The sequence below is a fragment of the Gymnogyps californianus genome, chromosome Z (assembly GCF_018139145.2).
Source record: "Gymnogyps californianus isolate 813 chromosome Z, ASM1813914v2, whole genome shotgun sequence".
Taxonomy (NCBI): Eukaryota; Metazoa; Chordata; class Aves; order Accipitriformes; family Cathartidae; genus Gymnogyps; species Gymnogyps californianus.
Window position 1 is genome coordinate 3204647 of NC_059500.1, and position 20077 is coordinate 3224723.

General features: G+C 37.1%; 1 protein-coding gene across 1 annotated transcript in view; it reads right to left on the minus strand.

The window, feature by feature from the left end:
• Window positions 1-20077, minus strand: part of ADGRV1 (adhesion G protein-coupled receptor V1) — a 284217-nt gene that overhangs the window by 250105 nt on the left and 14035 nt on the right. Inside the window, exons 9-17 of the mRNA XM_050912471.1 lie at window positions 16999-17175; window positions 15705-15928; window positions 7842-7874; window positions 6022-6148; window positions 5748-5933; window positions 4670-4850; window positions 3893-4056; window positions 3115-3238; window positions 2469-2735 (exon numbers count right to left, since the gene is read on the minus strand). Coding sequence (XP_050768428.1) covers window positions 2469-2735; window positions 3115-3238; window positions 3893-4056; window positions 4670-4850; window positions 5748-5933; window positions 6022-6148; window positions 7842-7874; window positions 15705-15928; window positions 16999-17175 — 1483 coding nt within the window. The remainder of the gene's footprint in view (window positions 1-2468; window positions 2736-3114; window positions 3239-3892; window positions 4057-4669; window positions 4851-5747; window positions 5934-6021; window positions 6149-7841; window positions 7875-15704; window positions 15929-16998; window positions 17176-20077) is intronic.

Consider the following 20077-nt stretch of genomic DNA (forward strand, 5'->3'; position numbering starts at 1 on the left):
AATCAGAAATGGAGGTAAATCTAAAACTGAAAGTGTTTGTTCTCACACCAACTGCTTTTATGCAAACAAAGAAATGAACAATGATAAAACAATCAGTGAAAACCAATATTCAAGATATTCAGTAACAGGCAAATCAGAGTAAAAATACTTAAGTAGCATCTCATGCAGAGAGCAAGACATAAGATTTGCAGGAGAAAATATATGTGACATGACCAGAGAAGATGTGATTCTGAGCAGAAAGGATTGTATGAGAGGTAGTATTTCATGTTTGATCAATTGGTCAAGTCAAAAGGAAAAGATATGTATTCAGAGATCCCAGCTCTCCATTAGACCTAGAATAGAAATATTGCACTTAAACTAAATATATGCTAAGAACAATGTCTAAGAGTTTATTCGTATCCATATCACAGCCTATCTGAAAGGAAAAAATATAAGATACCTGTGAAGTAGAGTGGAAGCTAGTAGGATTTCTGTGTGTATATTAGCACTGTAGGGACATTCTAACACTCTTCCTGTGTCCACAGATGTACATTATGTTTCCACCCCCATTCCATTTTTCACCCTATTTAAGAGCGTTAGACTAGCTTTTGTTTCAAAGTAAATAATGTGTTTACTGCTTTAACTTCATATACCTCTGTCTGTATTTTCTCTGAGGTACAACTGTCCAACGTAATTTTCAAAAAGGATATAACAATCAAGGCCAATATATGCAACAGATCATAGAAAGAAAATATTTTTTTTTTTGCTTTCAGGAATGCGTATAGAAATATTCTGTATTCTTAGTGATTCTAGAGAGGCTGCACAATGATGTGATCCTCCTTTTAGAGGCAAAGGGAGCCTGCAGCTATCCATTCTTGTAGGACCAGTGTGCCAGGAGGAAAGCTATCATATGTTCCCAACAGAGTGGTAAGAGAAAATACCAGTAGATCCTGAAGAAAGTTAGTAAAGTAGAAAGAGATCACCAAAGAGAAAATTTAAGAAGGGAGAAGAACAGCTTTGTCCAGTCATTTCCGTAAGGCTGATGTTCTGTAAGAGGCCTGGGTACCAGCGTGAATGCTAGCTGACCTCAGGAAACGGATAAGCTACCTTATACTCAAATAATTGCTAAAAATCCCCCTATAATTTTATGGCTGCCCGCTACCAATGTCTAGGGCAGACGCAGTTCGAGATCAACGAAGCCTTGTGAGCAATTCATAGACCAGCCACAGGGTGTCCACTCTCGTGTGACCTGAAGCACTCTCTTAGTCTCACTGACTGTGAAGACTAGGTCATTATAGACTGTAATGAGGGCTAAGACACTCAGTATGCATGTCTAAATGAAGAAATCTAATTTTATGTTTCCTCATCTTGAATTGAATCCCTGGTAGGTATTTTACTTTGTGAACCTACCACACAATCTACTGTGAAGGTATAGTCTGATGGTTAATTTTGACAGTTTTCCTTTGCTTTATTAAATTACAGCCCCTCAAGTCTCAGTCACTGTTTTGATGGCTTATTCAATTCAGTTTTGGTTTGCATTGCAAAGACACGCAGCGCATTCACAGCCTGTTATTACCTCTCAGCTACAGAATAAGAACAACTGAAGGACAGTAAATCATTAAAATTTGCTAACACAATCGTAGATGACTCTCGCACTACACCTTGAGTTTTGGCAGGGCTAAGGGTGGGGAGAGTCTTTATTAAGCAGGTAGAGCCCAGGAAAATGTACCTATTTCTTACATCGGACTTATATTTTCCTATCAATATTACACAGCAGTGACGGTTTATTCCAGAAGACGTCTATTTAAAAAATAGCAATGTGCTGAATAATTTTTTATCATTTCCTGCTAAATGATAACTTTTTCTTTTTTTTAAGACAATGTTATTTCTAAGATAATAAACCCATTCTTTACTGGTGGTACATTAGGTAATTTCTAACACATTTTTCTGTAGATTAAGCCTTGTAAAACTATAATGTCAGACTGAAAAAAATGTACGCACACATTGCATTACTACAAAAATAAAACAGAGACCAATTTACATGGTTTTTCTCTAAAATAAGGCAGTTCTGTTTGTTTTTACAAAAATCAGGCAGTTGTGTAGTATACATTAGAGCATGACAAAAAATCTAAAAGAATCCCTCTTTCCCTAAGACTGCTGCAGTACTAACATTCTTTAGCCTTGTGTTTCTGTAGTCAAGTCAAAACCCCATCTAATTTGGAGCATTTACATATGAAAAGAGACTTTCACTCCAGTTGTTTTTGCAGGAAAGGTTTCAGCTGTATCATTTGATTTTTGTTTCCAATTAAACAATTCAAGATGAAAATCCAAATACACTGTGTACAGTAATTGTGTAGAAATGTTGAAGCAAACCTTATTCATGTAATACTTGGCATTTATATATTGCTTTATGATAAGACCAAGCTGGTAAAAAATTGCAGCAAAGAAAAAGGAGACTTACTAAACATACGTCAAATCATTACTTTTACCTGTAGAATTCAAAAGGAAGATATAAAATGTTTCATCAGTTTCAGGGGTATCATCATCATTAATATACACAGATAAGTTCTGCTCTCTTTCTCCAACATCGAACAAAATGACACTGCTCTTTCCACTGGGAACAAAGTCTTCCTCTTCAGCTGTTGCATCTCCATTAACAGTAATATACTGGACAGCAACAGCAACATCAGCAGATCCATTCCTTAGGACCATAAAGTTTGCAACACTTCCTTCTTTAACGCTCACTGTCAGAGGTTCTGAAAATACACAAGTAACAAATCTACCTGAGTTCAAACCTGAGCTGCTTGCCTGTGGCCTATTTTCTTAATCCTCCCCAAGAGGATCCTTCTCCTCAGTGAAACAGAAGGCATATGTGGTAAAGGCATGGAAATACTTGCGGGTACAAGAGAATATTGTTGTACTTAGCCACCTAACCAATCCCAGCATCAACAAAGAGAATAATGAAATAAAATAAGGGAAGGTCCTGGAGGAAAAAAATACAAATTCAACACAACAAAAACATGAACGTTTTATACTAGCTCCATTGGGATTAGGATTTCTCAGTGATCTGGTCTATCAATAAAATCTGTTCGGGGTAGTATATGTACTCTACATTTAAAAACAATAATATCTAACCTGCAAAATAAATAGGATCATCATTCCTTGCAATTTGTAAAATTGCACTGGTTATATTGCCCAGCCTGGCTCCACCAGTAGCATTGAATAAGCTGATGATGAATATTTCCATCTCTTCAGGTACCTGAAAGAGAAAGTATTATGAAATTATTTTCTTGCATACGAAACAATGAAGAGATTAAAATGAACAGCTGAGGGGGTTAACAAACCATAGATTTCTGAGCGTTGTTTTTTATTTATTGATCCTTAAGTGTGTCAAGAGGGAACACAAATGACAGTTCATACAGTTACACAGAAATCATCATCAGTCTAAAATCCTTGTAAATAAGTTCCCTCATCTTTACTGTTGTACAGATGACCCAAAAGTTATCTTGCAGTTTCCTGCCTCTGATACATGTAATTTATTTTTACAGCTTTATTTATTATTAATTATTCTCATTCTTTCTTATATTACTCCAAATATATCAGCACTGAAAATAAAAATTAGGATTCCTGCTATCAAAACTAGGGTTTTATTCAAATGAACTTTTCTATAATTTAACCACATTCAACTGCTCTCAGCTTCTAACTTTTTTTGTTTATAGGTATGCACAGCTTCTCAAGTTCTTTTATGATTTGCTGAAGTAATTTCAGTTTTACCCAAGTATTTTGATTTGTCCTACAAATACTTATCAGGCTTTTAAAAAACAGACATTCCTTCTTTTTCCTTAAATTGTAATGTTTTAGCACCTACTCTTTGTCCCATATACTCACACAAAAACACTGTAAAAATGTTTACCTCATCTGGCAGTGCGTAAATGGTGATATTCTTTGAAAACTCCAGATGATCAAAGAAAATAGTCCCTTGTTCTGGATAGATGTCATTGGTACATGCTGGGTCAACAACCCAAGACACACTAACATTGCCATAGTTTCCTTGGTTTCTTACAACTCTGTAAGCAGCTAAAAAGTGCAAACATATACAGTCAGCGTGCATCTTCAGAACAATACAAATCAAAAATAAAAAGGTCAGCAAAGCTGAAACAAAGAAAAAGGAAAGGAAATAATAAGCAAATCCACGTCTTGCAAAACTGATGATATCTGAGAGCACTACAAGAAAGGACACACAAAGATAGACCATTAAAGCAGTTCAAACTTGCCGAAATCTGTTATTTGTTGCCTGTAAATGTACTCAATAATTGAACAGAGATAGATAAATTGAAGTCACCCATATGAAGATTCAGCTCTATTCTTCTCTCATATAGCACCCTATTCTTCATGCTCCACAAGCAGAGCTACTACCTCCGTGTTGCACTTTGCACATACATCAACACTCCGTCCCTCCTGTCTGGCATATTCTCTAGCCATTTTTTTTACTGGATTGATCCCTCTGGCTTTCCAGGCCCATCCTCCTCCACTTCAGTCTCCATTGCTCATCATGCTGCCACTGTACCACTCTGGAAAATCCTGAGTGGAGACTTGAGTCAGACATTGTCCTAGAAGGGTGAAATGGGGAAAAGAAGCCTTGCAGGGGCAGACAGCAGATAAAGCAGTAACTCTAATAAAAAAGAATTACCAGAGTAGATGATTTCTCCTTTACTTTCCTTTATTGTTACTGATAGTTCATCAGGTAGAAACTGAATGACACCATGTGGATCATCGTTCTTCAGAATGGTTATATTGACCGTTGTGGCATTCCCCAACTTGCCTGGCATTTCACTGTAGCCACTGAGTACTACAGAATATAGCTCATCCAGCTAGAAGAGGGAAACTCAGTCAGAATAAAAACACATATTCAGTATTTACATCCAAAACCAATGGGCAAACATCCACAGTCCCTAGTCAGGCAGAAAGAGATACAAATTTAAACAAAACAAAATCACACACACTTTCTACATGCACAATGTGTTTGTACATTGCCATCACAACAAATAAATAATTAGAAATGTCTATCTCTGATAGGACCATTTTATCAAAAAATCTAGCATTATTATAGGCAAGGACTTATTTTGTGTACTTAATTTAGAATCACATCAATTCACTAGTACAAATGCTCCCTGAAAGGTAAGTTTTCCATAAGATTTATTAACGTTTCTGGCTTTGTAACAGGGAAAGCAAAGATATTAAAACCATTGACAGCAAACTAATTTAAAAAGAATGTATCAGCTTGCTTTATTAATCTAATGGGACTTTGTACTTCATCTATTTCTTGAAAAAAAGCTTCAGGGAACATTAAGACAAGTATTGCATCTATGTACCTATACGGCAAATATTAGTCCAGACTGGGGAGCACTGAGTGAAACTAGCAGACGATTACTAGAAAAGAAACAAAAAGGAAGTGGTTCTTGACACAGAGTTCAATTAAACAATGGCACTCTATACTACAGAATGTCATGGATGCTAAAAATCTACATGGATTCAAAGCATAACTGTTTCAATTCACAGAAAAAAATCCAGTGACGACTATTAAACCCAAAGACACCTTCTATTTATCCAGGCATCCCTGGTTGGGAGGCTGGGAAGACATTCTGGAGAAAAGCCATTACACACTTGTTTACCTTGTTCTGCTCCTATATATTTGCTTATATTTTAATAAGTGACAAACCGATATGCCTGTGAACACAATTTGAAGAGAGAAAAATATTATTTTTTACCTCTGGAATCTCATCCATCCTTGTCAGAAGGGTAATTATGATCTCTCTTTCACCAGGCTTAAACTCCAGAATTCCTGTGCTTCCATAAAACTCATTATTGTCTCTTGGTTCTACAGTGTAGCGTAGAAACTGCCTGATGAGACTTCCTCTACTGCGGACAATCTGCAGTTCAACAGACTCCCCTTCCTGTAAAAAAGAAAATCCAGCTTTTTTCTAGCATTCTGCTTAAACTAAGTTGTCCGTAATGACTAAAAGAAATTACTCAGATAGCTACCTTGATACTGTAGGGACCTCTGGAAGAGGAAGAAAATTCGAACACTCCTCCAGGATCATCATTTTCCAAAATAACAATTTCACAAGTAGTAAACCCATATTTCAGGATCTGATTTTCCACACTGACCCTGAGAAAGGAAGGCAAGAGGCTTTTTTGAGTGACAATTCTGTTTGGCAAGTAAATCCACACCTGTGCGAAGGACATCAGAATACTGATAAATTTTATTAATAACTTATGAAAACAATTACCTGCAAAGAATAAAAAAAATTAAGAAAGACACATCAGTATGTTTTATCCATTTGTAAACAAAAATTTTCTTCTGAAGTAATTTTGTTTTCTGACTAGTTTTTATAGTTGGTGATTCTGTTTTTTTTTTAGTCACATATGCACAAAACACACAGGAAAGGAAACAAATTTGTGCAGTAAAAAGTTAGTTACATTCAGTATTACTTTGTATTTGGATCAAAACATAAAGGATCATCCAAAATCACTTAAACAAATAGAAATTACATTGACAACTACATATTTGTACCCTCTTCTGCAAAATTTACTATTGCCACAAATAGGAAAAGACCTGCCCCTCAATATTGTGGATTTCATCCTCACCTGTGTGTTAACCTGCCTTCTGTAAGATGTGGACACTACCTGTAGGATCCCAGTATGGCTCTAGTAAGTGTTGGACCTACTCTCAGCAGCTCAGACTCATTCCCTTTCCCCTCCCTTACTCACAAACCTGCTGCCTAAAAGCATATGGTGAACGGTGCAGGCATGATCAAATAGAGCTCCTCTTAGTGGAGGATTTCTCTCCCTGGGCTACTGCTACACTGTCTTGGTCTTACTCATGAATACAAATGGGCCATATCTGACAAGAGAAAGAAACCTTGCACGTTTCTTGCATTCATTTCCTCAGATGTGGTAATTTTCAATGACATTGTTTTAAGTTTGTTACATTAAAAATGCCAGAAAAACTACTACTGAAGGATGCATCAAGAATGCACCTTCAGACTGACGGTTTCGATATGGTTTATTACCCAGTGGTTTATGTATTTAGATTCCTGTGTATCTTCTGTTTCCTGGAAGAAAATTTCAATGAATTCTTGGTCCAACATATTGTAAATATTTTTATGGTTTCACCGTACTACAACCCAGACTTCATGAAACACTACTTCATGTAGAAAGAAATGTGATCTATTACATCCAATATTTGAAATCCGTTCCAGAATTGTTTCCACAAACACTCCATAAATAACTGGAACACCCCCCCACAAAAAATAAATAGCAATGTATCTTGTAGCAAAGGCTACAGGGAGGATGCAAGATGCAAAACAGGAAATATCTATTTAAAAGGGTAACATGTCATGTTTATTGCACATTAAAAAAATATGTCAGCAGACACAATAACTTGTGTTAACATAAACTAAATGTAGGTTATTCAGAAACAAGACAACTGCTCATCTTTGACCACAGAAAACTTCTTCTCTATAATTCTAGTCAGTTCAGCCATTTAGTTGGGGCAAATCGTATTTCTGGCAGTTTAAAACAACTAATCCATTATTGCATCAAATGCTCAAATATCAAACACTGAGCCATGCATTCATAACTTTCATCATTCACAGATCCTAAATAAAGAAACGCCTTCAAGCCAGAACACCATGCCATCAAATTAAACTCCAAAGGGCAAGCATGCATTGTCTGAAGAGATGCAGAAGACGTGATTCCTGAGAGGAAAAGAAATGATAAAGACAGATTCTGTCCAAACCAATCACTTGTAAAACAAAGCATTGATTCACTGAAGACAAACCACAGTTCACTGCACTTACCCAAAGTACACGACAAACCTTTCTGTCTCTACCCTGTCAATGCAGAAAGAAAGAAAGAAAGGGGATGGGGGAAGGAATGAAAGTGCCACTTGCTAGAATTTCAATAGTACTAATCTTAGAAAAGAATAATAATAATTAAAAAAACCAACACAAAGCTTTCTTTTTCTTTTCTAAGCGCTTATAATGTTCATTTTATGGGAACTCTACTTGCTTGGCATTTTCCTGTTGACAAATGCTAGCAAGCGGGCAGTTCCCACTTAGGAGAAATGACCTCATGACCAATTCAGCATGTCAAGACCCATTCATGGTATACCCTACCAAGCCCTCCTCCAAGAGCTTGATTACTACCAACCTCTGTGCCTGCTCACAACTGCACCAGCAGCCCACATTTATAAATAGCCTTTCATTTAAAAAAAAAAAAAAATCTACATGCCTCCATGATATGTTATTTCACCAATCTGCCAAAGTAATCATAAAAACAGGTAAGCACAGTGGGAGTTGTAATGGGTACGCATCAAAAACTGTTTTGGCACAGAATCACATCGAACTTTATTTTTGACAGTTTTCAGATTACTAAAGTAAAATACCAATATAAAAATATAACAAACAAAAATACAAAAATAAGAAAAGAAAAGAGTATTTGCTAATCTCTTAATTGGTTCTGTTTTGGCCAAGCACTTATAACAAAACTACCACATCAAGTCAGATGAAAGGGCAGTATTATTCTGCAATGGCAATCATGCATTTTGACTTTCTTAATCTAAAATAAATATATATTAAATATAAACCCTGTATTTCCTATCAAAATACCACAAGCAGATTACCACACCATTTACAAAGTGAAATTCTGACTTCACTAATCTCAAAAAGAACTCAGATTCAGAATTCAATAGAGATAAGCGTTCACTCAAAAGCTTCAGAAAATAACACAAATACACTTGAAGATACATTCTTTCAAATATGAGATCTGAGTTAACAGAAATTGCTCATTGATTTCCAAAGAGGTTAGATTTTAAATACTCTGTATTGAGACATTCTCCCTTCCTTCAGAAACATATGCAAAAGTGTTCCAAAATGATCAAAATATTAATACAATGAAAAGATCAAGGAGAAAATTCCAGAGTTGGTAATGCTAAAATTTAATTATATTGCTAAGCTGTTGGTAATATAATTTACAACAGAGAATACAAATGAACCATTATGTCAGGTGAGTTTTTGATATGTATGTACAAGCTTAAGTAGTTAAGATATAATAATTCATCAGAAAGTGAAAGGGCATGCCAGAAATAAAATCTCTTTCAGCTTCATGAAGTTACACTGCATGAGTCCAAACACAGCTCAGACAAAAAAGCCTGTTAAGATGAACTGAGGAGTAGTGCTAGAATCTAACATTGTGTTGTAATGCACAAGGGCAGCACTGCAGAAATCCAGAGGGCAGCAGAAATGAAACAGCCACAAGGTGCCATGAGGTGTGCATCTTGAGCACCTCCATGTGTTCTTGGAAAGGACTGAGAAGACTGGCAATACTTTTGTCGTGGTTTCGGCTGGAATAGAGTTAATTTTCGTCTTAGTAGCTGGTACAGTGCTGTGTTTTGGATTTAGTGTGAGAATACTGTTGATAACACGCTGATGTTTTAGTTGTTGCTAAGTAGCGCTTATCTTAAGCCAAGGACTTTTCAGTTTCCCATGCTCTGCCAGCAAGGAGGTGTGCAAGGAGCTGGGAGGGAGCATGGCCGGGGCAGCTGACCCCAACATATCATGGAAGGTCATGCCCAGTATATAAACTGGGGGGAGTTGGCCAGGAGGCACGGATCGCAGCTCTGGCATCGGTCAGCGGGTGGTGAGCAATTGCATTGTGCATCATTGGGTTTTTTTTTCCTCCCCCCCCCCCCCCCCCCTTTTTTTTTGTTATATTCCTTTTCATTGCTATTATTATTTCATTATTATTATTGTTAGTGTTACATTTTACTTTAGTTATTAAACTGTTCTTATCTTGACCCACGAGTTCTGCCTTCTTTCCCGATTCTCCTCCCCATCCCACCGGGAGTGGGGAGAGGGGGACGGGGAGTGAGGCAGCAGCTGTGTGGTGCTTGGCTGCTGACTGGGGTTAAACCACGACAACTTTATTACTTTTAAACAGTCACAGTGTAAGTCAGATCAGAATCTAGAGAACTTGCAAGTCAGAAAGCAACTAGTCAGATTCAGCCCATCCACTGCTAAAGAAAACCACTGTTCGGGAGGTTTCTCCATCCCAGTCCTATTTTCAACACTAGGATGAGTTTATTTATTTATTTATTGATTGATCTGACCATGTTTTCTCTCCACGACTGGCCAGATCACTATCACTGCTGTGATACAGTAAATGTTGGTTACTATTCAAAAAAGGCATAAAATAGCCCATGCAAAAATGGAATAGAAGCACCCAGGCTTAGGCTTCCCACTCTGAGCTGCTGTTACATGAGCAACGAACAGTGTACACAATAGGATCCCTCGTGTCTACACTTTGAGGTACACACATACAAATTCCTATAACATCCCTGGACCAGGACCCACCAAGTGACTTCCTGGCTCCACCTTGGATTTGTCTCCTTGCTGTGGACCTGCCTGGCAATCGCGGGGCTGTGCCTGACCCCCGTGACCATCATCTGGCCTAAACCTGATGTGTGTTCCTGGCTTGACCTGCCCCACCACCATGACCTTGCCTGATGCCCTCCACTCCAGGTTGCCCCCAACTACCTGCTCCAGCCTGCTCTCCCGCCTCACTGGGGGCGGTGGGATGGGCCCCTGCCCAACCAGCCATGTTATGGTTGGTCCGCCATGCCCACAGGCCACCAGCCATCAGCTCTTGCTACATGCCCTGACAACGTCCAAGAACAACGCACTGTTCATGTACCGTCCTGTCGTCGCGGAGTAAAGATGTCCAAACTGCCACGGAGCGCACAGGATCAGTTTATTTCTGTTTCACTCTTTGTGGTGTGTGAAACCATGTCTTTAGGCACTCCTATAACAGCAGTGTGGAAACGGAACAGAAATGGCTATTCAGAACTTCCAAAACTCATGGTTTGCCCTGGTGAGGGCATTCAGAAGTAACGATAAAAGTTAAAACAGCTCCTTGTACACAGTCACTTAGCCATACCGAGGAGCTCCAGCTACTAGAGAGAGCACTTGACCGGGAGTAAGGAGATCCCTCTCACTGGGAAAGCCACTTGCCTTTCTTTCTCCTCAGCTTAACTTTTTCTGTAAAACGGCTATCTGTGGACATGAAGTTTTATTTTATCACAGAGGATAAGCGCTGGCAATGTTTATGATGCTAACGTAAGAAATGCAATCTCAAACTGCGTAACTCTGTTTTCTGTGATGAAACAGCTGTAAAAAATCCACTTCCCGTATGACAAATCTCATGTGAAATGATTCGTCATTAGGGAAATTCTTTCTTTTAAAAAAACTTAATTATTATTTAGCAAGAACTACAGATTAATTAGGACAACTAACAGAAGCTTCAAAAAGGTTTCTTGCACTTTTTTAAACACACAGTGCTACAAAATAGCAGAACGAAGATTTTTGACTGAGTTTAAAGTACCATGGCAATTTCAATGCTATTATGAATGAAATACCACTGCAAATAAAATAATAATTTTTAAGAGATGCAATGTGGTTGAATTTGATAGCTTTGGACCAAGAATTGGAATTCTGCAGAAAGTGAACGTTTTGAAAGGCACCTGAGAAACTGAATTGCAACTGTGAATCTGTATTGCTGTTACTATTAAAAACACACTTCTCTAAAAAACTTTATTTTCTATCAGGGTGTCTCAGAAAAGGCGCATTCAGATTGCCTGTGGAATGTTGCTCAATTTGCTTCCTAGATTTGTAGTCAGTGTTCACCCCTTCTTCAATTTTTTCAGGATTATGTACTGATTTAATTAGTGGCAGGACCTAGCTTTAAAGAACAGTATTAAAGTAGGATTTGCCACATTATAAATTCCACAGTGCTTCTCATCAGAGGGAACACCTTCTCTCCAGGTTTAATCCATGAATTATTTGATTTTGGAGGCTATTTTAATTTTTGTTACCCATAGCAGGAGATATATGGTGTTATTATTTTGAAAAGTAATAAGAGCTAGCAGTAGGTGTCCAGTAGCACTCATTTAAACATTCTACTACTATTTTCAAATAATTTTTTCCCCATCAAAACAAAGTCTGATCAAAGCCTTGAAGAAAAAGCCAACATTTTACACTGAAAGAGTTAATTCATACAGCATCACATGTATTACTTAACAGAAAAATTACTTAAGAAAGAAAGATAACTATAGTTTTGAAACAGACACTAACCACAGGAAATCACCAAGTTAGGATAAAATCCCAGCTCCATTAAATACTACATTAGTGTTTCTGTGCATGCCAGTGCAGACAGCAACCCACAACATATAAACATTACTTAAGCCCTGAATTAAGGACCATAGACAGTATGCAGTGCTTTAAATGGGCCTTCTATGATTTGCTAACTTTTTGTGATGAAGTAATCTCTTAAACACAAAAGTGTTAAAAAACTACCAGACATTTCACAATGAAATAGTCAAACCTATGTCTTGCATTTGCAATTCTTAAAAGATCTATTTTCTAAATTTACTCAAGAGAGAATTTCAGCCTGTGGAAACTTGTATCGCATCACAGAAATCACTAGAACTATAAAAATCCCCATGTTACACTGCTTCAGTTTTGCTTTATCATATATAGTAAATGAGATTTAGGTCATAACATACGTACATGAATCTGTTCTGGCATCCTAAATTATATGAGTCATGACTCAAAAAAAAAAAAATGAGCATAAGGACTATTTAAATGGTCATTGGTTCATGGATTATCACTTTCACAAGTTAAAATCAATTTATTGGTATATTGCTGTTCCCAGATCCCAAAGTCCACAAGCTCTCACTCTCAGCACCATTCACTTAAGAGTGCAAACACAACCCGCGTGCCCTGGAGGTCCTGGCCCTTGACTTGTGCCAGTTGCCAAATCGATAGCTGTGTATCTGCACCTTACTGAGGGGATGACAACTGCCAGTAGGAGAATATGTTGTGCAGAAGGAAAAAACAACAATCAGATTTTTAAAAAAGCTGATTTCTATTTGTGCTTACCAGGTAAAATGAACAGCCCTAGTATGTGTATATGCTTTCACAAAGCATGCACACAATTTCCATGGCCTGTTCCACCTACATTCATCAAGAAGACCAAGGCCTTTTCTTTCTCATACAAATTTCACTACAGACATCTGGCTTTATTTATGTTTGGTCTCAATTCAGGCCTATTCAGATATGGGCAGGCATTCAACCTGAAGCTGCTCCTAAAAAAAGAAAATATGAAGAAGCTTCAGCAGGTACAGGATTTTCTTGTTTCTTTATTACTCATCTGTCTCCTTTGGAAGTCTGTTCTTCATGATATACATTGGTCTCCACTTTGTGGACAGAATTCAGAGTTATTTTTAATATCTATGGCCTACAGACAGAGGCCATAGAGCAAGGAAGGCAAATACTATTTTTAATGGCTTGGAAAGTTTCTTTTATAGTTATGGATGCAATCAAAGCTCATTTAAAATGTAAACCGCCTTAACAACACCACTGAGTTGTAAATAATACCTCCTTGTTAGAACTAATTATTTTTATTATTTTATCCATGCTATTACTAATCGCAATAAATAGAATGCTTATGAACGTATTTCTATGTCTATAGTTTCATTAAAGTTCTTGCATGCTCTATTTTCCTACTGACTTATGCTACAATTTATAGAATAGTACAAGCACATCCGCAGCACAGTGCATCTTTGTTTTCATGCTAATTCACTACTGCTGTGAGGTGCTGGCTGCCAGCCTTGGAAACTGAAATCTTCTGTTCATCCAGAAAATACAAACTATGCAGAAAGCAATACCACAAGCTTACACACATAACCCTGCCAGTATCCTTCAACCCTGATTTGAAGAGTCATCTCCAGTACTGAAAGGATGATCTTTGCAGTCATTTCATTCTTGGCTTCTGCTAATGTGAAAGTTGCCAAATTTCGCTCATAGCCTTGAGGGACACTATCCAGGTCTAGAGAAAAGTTCAGATTTTATCTCCTCCTTGTTTACTTCTTTTTCCAGGCCAGACCACCTGTTCCTTACTTCACTCTCTGACCTTGCCAAGTGTGGGAAAGCTGCTTACTGCTGGCACACTTTTTACCAGCCACTTCATGATCAGCAGAACCCGCTTCTCCCACCATACACAATAAAAGCAGAACAGTGGTTATGTTTGTTCAGCTGCCAGCTCAATCCTCATTGCAGCCATCATTTTCAAGGCACAGCCTAGGGTTACTACTCAGAATAAGTGGCAGAAAGCTGTAGTTACACACACCTGCAGAGCTGTTGGAACTTAAAAAGTTAATCTTTCATGCTGTCCACTTCCTCTGTCTACTTATCTGTTTCCTACCCTTCCACTTAGATTTTTTGGCCACCTTACACAACCTCTTCACAACTTCGATCATCATTTGTAATCTTAGTTTCCCGCTTTGTGCCAGAGACTCTAATGAATTCCTTAAGATGAACTAGTTTCGTCCACAGGAAGGAAAGCAGAGAACTGCTTGCAATAGTCTCCATTTGTTTTTGTCTTGAACAGGACTGTCTTTTCAACACAGCGAGCAGCCAAGGTAGAATGAAATAACTCATTCTGCCCTAGATGCATCCACCAGCCAGCTTTTACAGAACCAGGCCAATCCTGCAATGGAGTAACGTCTTTCCTGTGTGATAGAACGATGTTCAAAAAAACAGGCTTTCCAAAACAGGATCAGCAACAGCTTGAGGAGCTGGTTGCTGGTTTGCTAGTATGTAATCACCACGTGTATCTGGTGTTGAAGCTCCCAAGAGCTAGTCTGCACTTCCTATATAGGACAAGAATACTTCTTCTGCGTAAGGTAAGGACTGTGTAAGTAGTAGATGTTCAATGTGGACATTGCAGCTGGCAGACCCCTGTTAGCACGTTTCCAGAAAAAGTGGAAAAATGTACCTTAGACTAACAGGAGGTAGTAGAAGTGGTGGTATTTCTAAACTATATATACAACTGAGTTGTTGGAAGCAGGACAGAAGACATAGCCAAGATTCTCCTGTTAGTAAATCAAAGAGGCAATACACTTCTGGATATGAATAATTTAAGTATTCTGAGTAGTGTTCACATGCAGATAATAGTATCTCCTGAGGTCCCTTACAGCCTTAATTATCCTATAATCCTGATCTCATGCAGAAGGGAGACCACAACACTGTGCTTCAGAAACACCATTGCTCTCTTTGTAGCCGACGCGTGTGGTAATGGTCACACTGGGCTATTTTGGAAGCCAGGGGTTGCGATGGAAGTATCTAATTATCAAGAGCAAGCAATACTGAACGCACAGATCAAACAAATAAAAAGCTGATCTAATTCTGCAACAACACCCTAGCTATAAATCTTTTTTCTGACAGAAACGCAGTTATGCATTGCTTTCTACTCTTCATTATAGTTTTCCCCACTATCTCACTAAACATTACTTTTCTGAAAAGATATGTTATAACCAAGAGCTATAACTAAAGATCAAAGCTGAAAGAACTTTCTAAATAGCATACATAATTTTCATCAAAATATAAACAAAATTAAGTCATTAGATAATAAATACAACACAGTTTCTTACATTGATCTCCAGTCAAAGAGGAATCCATATACAGTCTGAATCAAGGGCCTAATATTCTTTCAGGCACTTATCAACACAATACAGGCAAAACCTCCTAATTAATACTGTGCTAATTTGTTATATATAAATTGAGTATTACAACTGATACATATGAATAGAGACTAGGGTACAATACCTGTCCAAAGTTAATAACACAGTTTCATTCATTTCAGGTATATCATCAGCTTTAATAGTAATGTTGATTGTAGTATCACTTTGTCCAGATAAGAAAACAACGGAGCCATTAAAAGGACTTATATCGTCATGTGTTACTGCCTTTTGATTGAGACCAGAGGGTTTCAAACTCCAAAACACAGTTGCTTGACCATCAGTCCCATCTCGATGCAATGCAATAGAAACCTACGAAACACATGAGTCTGTTGTGACTTCTAAAACTAGATGCAAAAGAATTACACCTTTGAAAATCACTATTTGACTATGAGCCTCACAATGTTCAGCTTGGTTTTTTACTCATACCTATGTATAAGATATGAAATCAAAGATGGTATATTAACAAAAACACATACTGAATCTTATCCTTTTAACCATTTATCAGTTATATATACTCAGACAGTGGAGATGACAGATTATTAATATCTCAAATCACTAAGCAACCATAAACACAACAAGCCTTGTATGAATGATTTAATCAGTGCCCACCTCATCAAGACATAACCTAGGTTTTAAATGTAACTACCATAATTTTACTCTGGTTGTTATAGTACAGTGCCAACCTGTACTATGCTTAAGGAAATTAGCAGTTTTAATCTGAGAATGAGAAACAAGTTATCTAATTCAGGATTTGTGGGAAGATTTCAGGGAAGACAACTAGGGAAAAAAGGGAAAATATACGAAAAAATATTTTTAAAAAGGTTTCTCCAGCTGGGACTAAAGCACTTACATGGATGGCAATGCTTTTGAAAATGTTTCTTTGGGTTCTCAGAAACGTAAAAAGCATAATTGTTGGAAAACACACCCAGCGAGCCAAATTATATGTTCACATGTAAGTCAGTCAACTATATAATAGACAGACATTTCCACGAAATTTAGGAGCGATATCAGCCCTACCTTACATTACTACCTTTGCAGTTGGTGAGAGGGATTAAAACTGTCTGCAGTATCTTTTGTTCCGTGTGAGCATCAAGACCTAACCGGTTTTAGATGTTTACAGAGAAAGCAAAGATCAGCCTCACTTTTCTGATAATGACTAACACATTATTTCAGACCTTAGTTTTACAAGCACTTTTTTGCTCTCTCTTTTTTTTTTTTTTTTTTTTTTTTTTAAAGCAGGGGAATATTTGGGATCAGGCAGAACTTAAAGGAAGGATTTTCTTCACATTAACTTTCAAATGTTACACTGAATATAGCAAACTTTGCTTTCTCCAAATAAATTCCCTATACCAAGGGACAATATAAAAAGGTTTACTTACCACTGTAGCAGGAGAATCTTCTGGCTCAGAAAGAATAACTGGAAGATTGCTAGTAAAGCCTATTTCTCCATTTGCAATATCTGGAGTAATCCTTAGAGAAATATTTCGAATCTCGCCTAATCTAGGACTCAGAGGAGGGACTAGAGGAATTCTATTCACCAGCTCAACTTTTTCCAGCTGTAGGAAAAAGTAAGAAAAAATTGAGAAATAAGAAGCCTTAGTACCAAGTCAGAACAATTCTGACATTTCAGAATAAGTTTCATATGCAGAGAGCAAAACATCTCCAGAACAAATGTCTCTTACTGGCAACATTGCTGTTACAAAAATGTAGAAGTAAATGTGTCAGAGAAATGAAGTGGATATTGTTGGGCTTTGTCAGCAGAATGGTGTACCTCTCAGACAAATCATGTTTGTGTACACAACTAAATGTATGTAGAGGGAGAATGAACCTTCTAGATCAATGAACCTTCAGAACCTTCTAATTCATTACTAGACCTATGAATAACAGCATTGATTTGACAAGTGGCCCAAGCTATTGTCCTAACTTCATTTTTTGTGCCATGCATTGAAAATCTGCTAACGTCACTGGAACTATAATAATTTACAGCCTCTGACGAAGCCAAAGAATGATCCAATCTTCTTTCCTCTCTCATACAACTTTAAGGACTTCTCTATTTATAATAACTAATACATTAGAATTGCATTCAGAATTGAAAATCAGTACAGTATTTCAAAACTGTAGTCTCCTCTTGTGTTACCATATTTATGATGGTTTATTTATACCAAGAAGAAATAGAAAAATGTTTACCCTTTCTTTGAATGGGACATACCACTCACTAAACCCAACAGCAGTACTGACACAGTTAGGAAAGCAGGACTTGCCTCTTCTAATATTTCTTTCAAATATAATTTATACCATGTGATTCTGTCTACATGCATCATTGTAATAAATGTTTCCATAACTGATCTGCATATACTTCTGCAAACATTTCCCTGGTGCATGAACCACCAATGACAACCTCCTTTTAACTCCCACAAGGATGTTTTTTGCTTGGAGTTATCAGATGTTATCATATAGTAAGGTTTTATTGGAGGAGGGGAAAGTGGCCTTATTTAAACCCGTATAGTGATCATAAATCACCGTTTCAACTGATGAGTATTAAAGCCCTTCAATTCTTAAAACCAACCTATACAAAATACTTGGGCTGTATCGTACTTTGTTCTACCATTGCTTGAGTAACACACAAAAACATTGATGCACATTTTATTTGATGGTAGATGGAACTGTTTTACAAATACTGTATTCAGTAACTGATTCTCAACCATACCAGCTAGTTACTGAGAGTCTGAGGAACAGATGGTGGGGCTGTTTGTTTCACTTGTTTTCTAAGCTTTCTTTTACAGTAGGCCCTGATCCTGCAATTAACAGTATGCAGGTGGACCACTGTGTGGTTGTTAGCTCAGTAAAGTTTCTGAAATACTACACAGCTGAAACAATTAACTTTGTTAAGTGCTTCTGATCCTGGATAGTAACTTTGAGATTAAAGTAATAATTAACGAAGAACCAAGAAATTTTTTTTAGTTCAGTGTCTCCTTTCAAAGCAAATCAGCTCATGAGGAAAAAAGAATGCATTGTGAATCGAATAATAATGATGAGTAGTTTATTAAATTAGTTAATCTTCCTGTCCATACGAAAAACTGCGCCTCAGACTACAGTAGGTTATTTAATTGAAGATGTCACTGAAGAATGTTAATCTCACTTTTCCAGTTCCTCTATCCATTCTCTAGCTGTGTTTAAGCTTCATTTCCTCCTCCACTCCTCCTCCCGATTCCTGAGTTGATCCTTTATTGTGCCTAGCACAAACTCTGTAATCTTCTCATTCTAAACATGTTCGCTGAGATTATCGTTTATTCACAACGTAGAAGGATTGTCATAGTGATAAATAGGGGTATTTTTCTTCCTTCTCTAAATGAATTATTTGTGCTGCAAAGCCCCTCTGATTTTGTTTATTCAAACAAAAAGATTTTTATGGTTCATGGAGAAAGTACAGAACATCCACCCCCTGCCTCCCTGGAATCCGCAGTTTGAAAAGCCGGGCAAAGTGCCTGCATTCTGAAATACTTATCATATGTGTGTCTTGTCCATAGTCCACACTGCAATGTTATTCATAATGTATCATTTAAAAGGGGCTTGGAATTAGATATTTCAATTCTTCTGTAGACCTTTCAGATCTCATGCAGATGTAAAACACGCCAACCTATTCTAGTATTCCGGAACACAATTCCCTATCTAACTGTGAACGCAAAAAATTTGCATACTAGTAAAACAATAATATAATTCTGGCAGTAATTTTTTTACTTTTTTTTTTTTTTTAAGAGAATGTGAGGAGAAGGAGGTGGAGGGAAGAAAAGTTTCCAAGGTCCCAGAAGTAATTAAAACATCTTCGGAAGACCGTAAATTAAAGACAAAACCTGGCAAATTTTAAATCTATGGATTTAACATCAACATTTTCATTTGAAAACTCTATAAAGACATCTGACTTAAAATGAAAAGATTAAAAGGAAGTAAGAAATGCCTCTGTGTTTTGTGCTTTGGATGTGCCAAGTCTTCCCTTTGTCTGTGTATCAAGATTGCTACCTGGGCTCATCATGCCAGATGACCAGTGGCAATAGTTAATCACAGGAAGTAGAGATTATGGAATAGTCTTAAATGCAGATGAGAAAATAAGTAAAAAAATACTGATTACAATGCCCAGGATCTTCCACAGCAGTATTTCTGAACAATAACTTGCTAAAATGTAAGCAAATTTGATTTTCTCCAGTGAAGATGAAAGCCTTCATTGGACAGTAGAAATTCTTTCTTTAACTATTTTTGCTGAAAATCCAGTTTTCTGTCAAAAACATAGTTTTAGTGAATTTTTCCAGCGAATTTTAATTAGCAATGACAGAAGTTCCCTTCTTACAAATTCAGATAGAAAAAAAAGAGGAAAAAATTCAAACGGGCATATACAGGGAAAACTAGAAAAAATACTTTTCAAATTCTCTGGCCAAATTTATACATAAATATATGTTTGACTAT